At 44.9% G+C, this 9534-nt stretch overlaps 1 protein-coding gene across 1 annotated transcript; it reads right to left on the reverse strand.

Moving 5' to 3' along the window:
• Window positions 1–1004: 1004 nt before the first annotated feature.
• On the reverse strand, window positions 1005–9127 carry LOC140198243 (zinc-binding protein A33-like). Its single transcript, XM_072259293.1, has 6 exons — window positions 8699–9127; window positions 8523–8618; window positions 7871–8104; window positions 5282–5304; window positions 5075–5193; window positions 1005–2032 (listed from the first exon to the last, which is right to left on the reverse strand). Exons 1-6 carry the CDS (start codon window positions 9107–9109, stop codon window positions 1374–1376), a joined length of 1542 nt encoding a protein of 513 aa, XP_072115394.1. The 5' UTR covers window positions 9110–9127; the 3' UTR covers window positions 1005–1373.
• Between the last annotated feature and the right edge of the window lie 407 nt (window positions 9128–9534).

Consider the following 9534-nt stretch of genomic DNA (forward strand, 5'->3'; position numbering starts at 1 on the left):
TTTCTCCCTCCCCTCACCCCAACCTTCAAACACTGACTCCTCATCTTTTTTCTCCAATCCTGCTGAAGGGTCTTGGCCTGAAACATCTACTTTTCTTCATTGATGCTGCCTGGCCTGCTGAGTTTCTCCAGCATTTTGTGTGTGTTTCTTGGATTTCCAGCATCTGTACTCTTGTTTGAGATAATCAGGGCATTGGGAGGGGTCCGTGCACATGATCGGAAGAGGTTGGATCAGTCAGGTCCTTGGGAAGTTGTCCGAGGGATAATGAGGGTGCGACTGTGAAGGTGAGATGGTGTTGGAGCAAACGGGGGAAGGGGAATTCAGTGATTGTTTTTGGGGAGGGTCAGGTGATCAGGGAAAGGGATGGTTTGTGGGTTATGAGGGATGCCAGGTAGCTAACAGGTGAGACTGATAGATTAACTAACTGTTTCTAACCAGAGACCAGGTGACTGGGGGAGATGCTGGACAGGTAATTGGATGGAAGCTTGAGGATATTGGCAGTGAGGAGTATGGGGGCAGACAGTAAGGTTGAAAACTGACATTAGATATCCTCCATCTTCCCGTTAAGACCAGCCTCAATATCCTTGTGGTCCTGCATGTGTGGTGGAAATCAGTCAGGACCGATCACCCACCTTTATCACCATCAGGCTGTGCAGTACAGGTGGAGCAGGCCAATGGAGGACCCACACAATGGGGGTACGTCCCATTTTTCCATATGCTTCAATGAACCACGATGACTTTGAGATGGATGTCCACACTCCATGGCATCTGGCTCTTCGCAACACAATATTGTCTCCACACCCCCAGTTTCAAGGCATTAGCTAAATGAATATTTGCCAAAAAATTATATTTCACCACAGTTTTACTCACTTGTCTGTCCCCCTTTAGCCCTTGAGCAAAAAAAAACCCACGAACAGCAGATGCTGGTAGGACTCCACATGTCAGTCAGCATCAATGGAGGAAAATAAACAGTCAACGGTTCGAGCTGAGACCTTCATCAGGACTGAAAGTTCAAGTTCATGTTTATTTATCAACCTTACATGAATACCCATGATTACAGCCAGGCGAAAGAGTTTTCCTGCAGGGCAAGACACAGTCCCAACAGTCATACACAGCACAAGGCACATTTAGGATGACAGTAAACATGCAGTCCCATTTTTAATACATATATAAAACCCAAGTCCCCGGATGACATGTCTTGTAAATTCAGATTCAAGATCAAAATAAATATGTCACCATATGCAACCCTGAGTCATGGTCAGTAAATCCAAGGAACATAACACATTCAATGTAAGACCACAATCAATAAGAATGGACAATCAACCAAAATACAAAAGTCAACATTTATATCTACAGGCATTCCATTTCCGGGCTCATTGGATCACCACAGTGCTGAACTTGGGAACTAAAAGGGACCCCTTCAGCACCAATCTGGTGACAGCGAGGTTTTTCACAGAACCTGAGCCCGGCATCTGACGCCGATGCCCAGACCCGACCCGTGTACAGATCTGTAGTGGCACAGAGCAGATTCTGACCCACTCGTTTTCATCCACAGTTCCAAAGAAAGGATAAAGTTTTCCCATGAATTTATTTGCGGTGAAGGTGTGGAGATGGGATCTATTCTCCGCGTTGTAAAATGAAATTGTCCCAGACTCATAACTGAGATAAACACCCACCCTCCCAGGGATGGAACTGGCAGTGAGACGGGATGGAGGGGAGGTGTTCACATTAATCTCATCATTCTGATGCCAGATGATCCAGAATCCATTGTCTGTTGTCAGTTTGATCCCTTTCTTCCTCTCCACGGTCTCTGAGGCGACTCCCAGCCTCCACCACCGATTCCCCGCCACATCCACCTCCCAATAATGTCTTCCCGATGTGAATCCCTCTGATCCCAGCACATAATCCCCATTTGTAAACCTCTTCCCGGTGTCAGGGAGATCTGGCGTGGACCTGGTCCATTTCACTTTCTTCAGGTCTTCCGACACCACGAGCCCCGGACCTGCGGTTTCCACATCCAGGGTCGCCGAGACTGTAGAGTTGGGTGGAGAGGAGGGAAGCAGAGAGTTAGAGTGTACTCGGGGACTGGGCAGTGCGGCCTCGGGACCGGAGGCCAAACTGATCAGCCCCAGGACCAGTTGAACGGCAACAGTCACCATTCTAGAGATATACAGTGGCATGCAAATGTTTGGGCACCTCCGGTCAAAATTTCTGTTACTGTGAATAGTTAAGCGCGTAGAAGATGAACTGATCTCCAAAAGTCATAAAGTTAAAGATGAAACATTCTTTTCAACATTTTAAGCAAGTCTAATGTATTATTTTTGTTTTGTACAATTTTAGAGTGAAAAAAAAGAAAGGAGTACCATGCAAAAGTTTGGGCACCCCAAGAGATTTGAGCTCTCAGATAACTTTTACCAAGGTCTCAGACCTTAATTGTTAGGGTTATGGCTTGTTCACAATCATTGTTAGGAAAGGCCAGTTGATTCAAATTTCAAAGCTTTATAAATACCTTGACTCCTCAAACCTTGTCCCAACATCAGCAACCATGGGCTCCTCTAAGCAGCTGCCCAGCACTCTGAAAATTAAAATAATTGATGCCCACAAAGCAGGAGAAGGCTATAAGAAGATAGCAAAGCGTTTTCAGGTAGCCGTTTCCTCAGTTTGTAATGTAAATAAGAAATGGCAGTTAACAGGAATGGTGGAGGTCAAGTTGAGGTCTGGAAGACCAAGAAAACTTTCTGAGAGAACTGCTCGTAGGATTTCTAGAAAAGCAAATCAAAACCCCCGTTTGACTGCAAAAGACCTTCAGGAAGATTTAGCAGACTCTGGAGTGGTGGTGCACTGTTCTACTGTGCAGCAACACCTGCACAAATATGACCTTCATGGAACAGTCATCAGAAGAAAACCTTTCCTGTGTCCTCACCACAAAATTCAGCATCAGAAGTTTGCAAAGGAACATCTAAACAAGCCTGATGCATTTTGGAAACAAGTCCTATGGACTGATGAAGTTAAAATAGAACTTTTTGGCCGTAATGAGGAAAGGTACATTTGGAGAAAAAAGGGTGCAGAATTTCATGAAAAGAGCACCTCTCCAACTGTTAAGCACGGGAGGTGGATCGATCATGCTTTGGGCTTGTGTTGTAGCCAGTGGCACGGAGAACATTTCACTGGTAGAGGGAAGAATGAATTCAATTAAATACCAGCAAATTATGGAAGCAAACATCACATCATTTGTAAAAAAGCTGAAGATGAAAAGAGGATGGATTCTACAACAGGATAATGATCCTAAACACACCTCAAAATCCTCAATGGACTACATCAAGAGGCACAAGCTGTAGGTTTTGCCATGGCCCTCACAGTCCCCCGACCTAAACATCATTGAAAATCTGTGGATAGACCTCAAAAGAGCAGTGCATGCAAGACGGCCCAAGAATCTCACAGAACTAGAAGCCTTTTGCAAGGAAGAATGGGCAAAAATCCCCCAAACAAAAAATGAAAGACTCTTAGCTGGCTACAAAAAGCATTTACAAGCTGTGATACTTGCTAAAGGGGGTGTTACTAAGTACTGACCATGCAGGGTGCCCAAACTTTTGCTTCGGGCCCTTTTCCTTTTTAGTTATTTTGAAACTGTAAAAGATGGAAATAAAAAAGTAATCTTGCTTAAAATATTAAAGAAATGTATCTTCTTTAACTTTATGCCTTTTGGAAATCAGGTCATCTTTTACTCACTTAGCTATTCACAGTAACAGAAGTTTTGACCGGGGTGCCCAAACTTTTGCATGCCACTGTATGGAAAACAAACTTCTTGTGAACATTTTCACTGGGTTGGATGGAGCGAGAGTTTCCTGGGATTGCCGGGAAAGTGCAGAGGCATGCAGACAGAAACAATGAGGGGAAATTTGAAACCTGCGGGTGAATATAACGGGAAGGGCACAATGTTTGGGACTTTTATTGCAGAGTCATGGAATGGGAGGCAAATGGATGATGGAGGGGACTGATGTGATTGGTTACTGGAGATGTTGGAACGAGGGAGATAATTATCTGTATTATTAGAGAATTCAGAGCAATCTGTCTGGCACAGAAGAAGAGATGAATCCTGGGGTGGAGAAGCCGTGACCATATTGAAAATGGACAGGCGTGAGGGGCCAGATGACCTATGCCTGGCCGTGTTTTATTTTCTGGAATGATTTGTGAGATATGGGGAGTGTTGCATTGCCAATTGCCATGGCAGGAATGTGGGTTTGAATGAGCGGGTGTGAGATAGAATAGGTGCAGACTTGGGGATTGTAAGGTTGGTGTGTGTGTGTGTGTGTGTGTGTTGACTGGAGTAAATATCAGTGGATTTGTGTACCCTGGGAAGGAGAGTGTGCACATTGAAGTATGTATATGTTATTGGGGGTCCCTACATTTATGTTGTCTGTTGAAGAGAATATGTGTGGCATGTCTTAGGATTTCTCAAATCAATGAATTCACTGGGTCTCTAGCAATGGATTCCATGTTATTCAGAGAATAAACAATGAACATTGTGATGGTTCTGGCCCTAATCTGCCAATCATTCTGATGTGAGGAGATCTTTACCATATCAATTAGTCTGTGCGCGCTTCCCTCAAAACCCAATCTTGGGACAAGGTTATTGCTGGTCTTCCTTCTGGTCTCAGACTAAAGTGCTTCTATGTGGTGAATTGATAACAACGGCGTGACTCACAAGTCCAGCAGGGGGCAGACCTGAGTCAAGCAGCGTCTGCAGTCATGGACAGGTCAGATGGGGTGAGTGGCACAGATTTCCTGCCTTGCTGGGTACAGGTCTGTTTCCATGACAATTTTAGTTTTTATTCCCTCTGGTTTAATTAGAGGAATTTTAATTTTCCAAGTACTATGGTGAATTTCATACCCATGTATTGTACTTATGCAGTGTGGATAGGTGCAGGATGCGGTGAGGTTGGTGCCAGAATCTTTGCCTGATTGGTTAGGGTGTGCCCCAAGGTCAATTCCCCGACAAACTTTATTGCAGTCAATTTTTGCTTGTAATTATTATTTAATGGTGCAAAGACGAAGAAAACTGTGGAAGTTTTACCTTGCTTAATGGCAACATAAGTTTCTTTCAACAATGTTTCTAGCGAAAAGAGGTTATTGAATTTCTCCAACGTCAGGGCACCGTCTGTCACTGACAACATTGGGGTTTCATCGCTAATGCTGCAAATGTTAAACAGCTGGTTATAAACAAAGCATCAGACAATCTTGAATTATTTTAAGAAGGAATTGTGCCGAGAGCATGTCCTACCTGTTCTTCTGATGAACTTCTTCCTAAAATAAAATAAACACAGTTTTGAAATAACTGAGACTGGATTCCTACAGCAGGAATATTCTCAGTGCTGAATACTCCCTTTTCTGAACTTTCACTCCCGCTGACACATAACTTTTAAAAAAAAGTTCACCGCAGAACTGACATAGGACCATGGGAGAAAGTAAAAGGAAAGTTTGGGAAATTTATGACAGAGGGAGAAGACTTTCAGGAAAGATGGGACAGGTCGTGCACTCTCATCCGAGTTAGATACTAGGGTGATCAGACAGATATTTAACGTTATTTATAGATTACAAAGGGCGGGAGAAGATAAAAAATGTGTGTGGATGCCTTTAGCCAAACATAAAATGTAAAGTGGTCTTCAATAGATCCCGCAATAAATTCAGTAAAGAGAACGCGGATCTCGCTGGCATCCGTACCGGTGACCTAGGCAGGAGAGATGGAATGCAATGGGGAAGCTGGAGAAACATGTGAAAGACCATGGCTCACTGTTCACTGTTGATGGGGCTGGTCAGTCGGTGGAAGAGGCTTGTACGGGTCTAAGAACTGATGGCAGAGACGGCTGAGCGGTTGTCCTTGATGTAGAAAATAGTGGAATATCATGTGGAACTTATCTGAGAAAGGAAACTGTACAAATTTCCCTGATAAAATTAGTTTCTACTGGCGAAAGCCAGATGTTGTATCACATTCCACAATTCAAACATAGTGTCCACACATCGGCAAAAAGACGCTCACACCCACTGCACCAGACACACTCACCAGACGCATGTGAGTGTCACTGAATGATAATGATAGTTTCAATGGATTTTAGACGTGAGATTCACAGAAACAATCACCAGCTCTGTGGCTTACAATAGCTCATTCCTGGGAAGTCTGCACATTGCCCTGTGAGGTGCAAATATTGTCAGAAGTCAGTTTAGAGACAAAAATAGGCTGGAACAGTTTCAGTAAGTTCTGAGTTGGTGGTAAACATCACACCTGCTTCAAAACTACCACTTCCCATTTTGTTAACGTTCACATTCACTGAACCACATTCCACCTCTGCCACCACCTGATGGAACTGATCCTCACACTCAACAACTTCCCTTTCGGCTCCTTCAACTCTCTCCAAACCCAAGGCGTAGCCATTGACACCAGCATGTCCTCAGCTATGCCTGCCTTCTTGTCGATTTCGTGGAACCAATTTAACCAATTTCCCCCGGGATCAATAAAGTATGACTATGACTATGACAATGAACAGTCCATGTTCCAAGCCTTCCTTGGTATTGCTTCTTTGCCACATTGACAACTGCACTGGTACCGCTTCATGCACCTATGCTGAGCTCATCACTTTGATCAACTTTGCCTCGACCTTCCACCCTGGCCTGATACCTCTCTCCCTTTTGACATCTCTGACACCCCTCTCCCCTTTTTCAATCTCTGTCTCCAGAGGTGGATACTGATATCTTATACAAATCTACTGACTCTCAGAGTTACCTTGACTATATTGTACCTCCTCTCACTGTAACTTGCGAAAATGCTATTCACTTTTCCCAGTTCCTCAGTCTCCACATCTGTCTTCTCAGGACAAGACTTTCTCTTCCAGGACTGTAGAGATGTCCTCCTTCTTCAAAGAATGGGAGATCACCGCCCACTACCATTGATGGTGATCTCACCCGCTTCTCCTCCACTTCCCACACAGCTGCTCTCACCCCGTCCTCCTGCTGCTATGAGTGGGATAGTGTTCCCCTTGTCTTTGCCTACCACCTCACAAGCCTCTGTGTCCAGCACATCGTTCTCCCTGCAAATCTATCAAGGTCATCTACTCTATCCGATGCTCCCAGTGCGGCCTCACCTACATCAGTGAGATCCGACGTAAACAGGGAGCATTTTGTTCTGTCCACTGCAAAAAGTGAAATTTCCCGGTGGCCACCCATTTCAATTTGACTTTGGCATGTTGGTCAATGGCCTCCTCATCTGCTACGATGACACCACACTCAGGGTGGAGGAGCAACACCTCATATTCCTTCCGGGCAGCCTCCAGCATTATGACATGAACATCGACTTTGCTACACAAGAAATACCGCAGATGCTGGAAATGCAAAGCAAACATACACAAAATGCTGGAGGAACCCAGTAGGCCAGGCAGCATCAATTTCTCTAACCTCCGGCAATTTCACTCCCTCCCCCTTCTCTTTATTCCATTCCCCATTCTGTTTCCCCTCTCACCCCTTCTTATTTCCTCACCTACCCATCCCCTCCCTCTAGTGCCCCTCATCCTTCCCTTTCTTCATCCTCCTATTAGATACTCTTTCCACCTATCGTCTCTGGCTTCTTAATTTATCCCCCCAGCCACACACCTCCTTCCTCACCTGGTTTCACCTATCACCTGCCAGCTTGTACTTCTCTCCCTCCCCCACCTTCTTATTCTGGCCTCTGCCTCTTTCCTGTTCAGTCCTGATGAAGATTCCCTGTTGGAAAGTCGACCACACAGATGCTGCTTGATCAGCTGAGTTCCTCCAGCATTGTTTGTGTTTCTCCAACACCAGCATCTGCAGAATCTCTTGTGCATGTAATATTGTCTCTCACCTTGAGGAACCTCACACTGTCTGTTAGATACATCCGTGCTCGTAACTTTGAAATTTCTTCCTGAATAGAATTTAAACTCTGTTGAATCTCACGAAGATTTTTCTTCATTGGATTTAGAATCCTCTCCTCTTCTTCCTTGAGATCTCTGAGTAAGTGCTGCTCTTTCTCAGCAAGAATCTGGTGCAGTTCAGCAAAATGGGCTGTGATGTGGGACTGAACGTGGTGAGATTGTTCCTGTCAAATGACCATAAAGGTTAACCTATTATGTGATTGCACCGCGACACTGAAAGTAATCATTTCATCCTTAAAATTTGTGCTAATTTTCAGAGCAATCCCACCCATCCCATTCCTTCAGTCTAAGAAACCTCTTCTCCATCTATACCCATTAAAGCCAAAGTCGATTCCCACACCACCCACGTCATGGCAGTCAATTAGCCATTCAACCGGCATGCCTTTGCGATTGGCGTAAAACCGGTCTAGATCATAGGGAGAACCTGCAAACTCCACGCAGACAGCACCAGAGATCGGGGTCGAACCCAGGTCACTGAATCTATGAAAAAGTAGCACTACCTGCTGCGATACGGTGCTGCCATCCACAGAGGAAACGAAAACTAAACAACAAGATCAGAAATTGCGCACAGGCAGGCCTCACCCGAACTCCGGAAATCTTCTGTATCTGTTGCTGCTCCGTTTCCAGAAAGTCTGATTTCTTTTTTGTGAGGGTTTCTATAGAAGATTTAACCTGGTCCTGAGAATCAGAGAGTAAGTGAATGAGGAAAAAACAGACGCAAAAAGGTAGAGAGGTTATCGAATTCGGTTGATATTTACCTTGTAGATTTCAACAGCTTCTCTAATCGACAGGAAGCGGTGCTCTCTGTGCTCCTGGGCACATTTACAAATCACGCAGATCAGTTTCTTGTCCGTTTCACAAAACAGCTTCATTTCTTCCTCATGTTCCTCGCAGTGAAGTTTACTTTCATTCTCTCTCGGCTTCAGGTGCAGTTTTCGAGCTTTTTCAGCCAGTCTTGCTAAGAGTCGACTTGGCCTGAGGGTCCGGTCGGCAAACCGCGCTCGACATTCCGGACAGGAGTTTCTCTCCTCCCTTTCCCAACACCGTGTGATACAGGAGCGGCAGAAGTTGTGTCCACATTCGAGAGTGACCGGATTGGTGAAGAAATCCTGGCAGCTGGGACAAATTACCTCCTCAGTTAAACTCTCGTCCCGCCCTTTCGAAGCCATGTTAGCTCCGGACCTGGTACTTCCTGGTTCAAAATGCTTTTACTGTTGAATCCCTGCAGTACCACGATTGTCCACCACAAGCGCTACAACCACAGAGAATGAACATTCTGCTGCTGTTCAAAATGTCCTGGTCTCTTCCAGTTAATCTTACGTGACGGAGGGATCGGGAAGACACAAATAAGGCTGAAAATCAATAACCAGAGAGAAGGGCTTGTCACAGTTTGTTCAGGGCGGGAAGGAACACGCCAAATGGGGCGCTAAACAGTGGATAAATACAAATTCAGAGTATCCGTTGAAAAGAATTATAAAAAAGTGAAATTGTATTACAAGTTGACAGATCTAGTGGCAAAATGACTGAAAGGTAGAAAATAGAACATAGAGCGGTACAGCATAATACCGGCCTTTCGGCCCAAGAATGTTGTGCT

Source organism: Mobula birostris, chromosome 5 (genome assembly GCF_030028105.1).
Source record: "Mobula birostris isolate sMobBir1 chromosome 5, sMobBir1.hap1, whole genome shotgun sequence".
Taxonomy (NCBI): Eukaryota; Metazoa; Chordata; class Chondrichthyes; order Myliobatiformes; family Myliobatidae; genus Mobula; species Mobula birostris.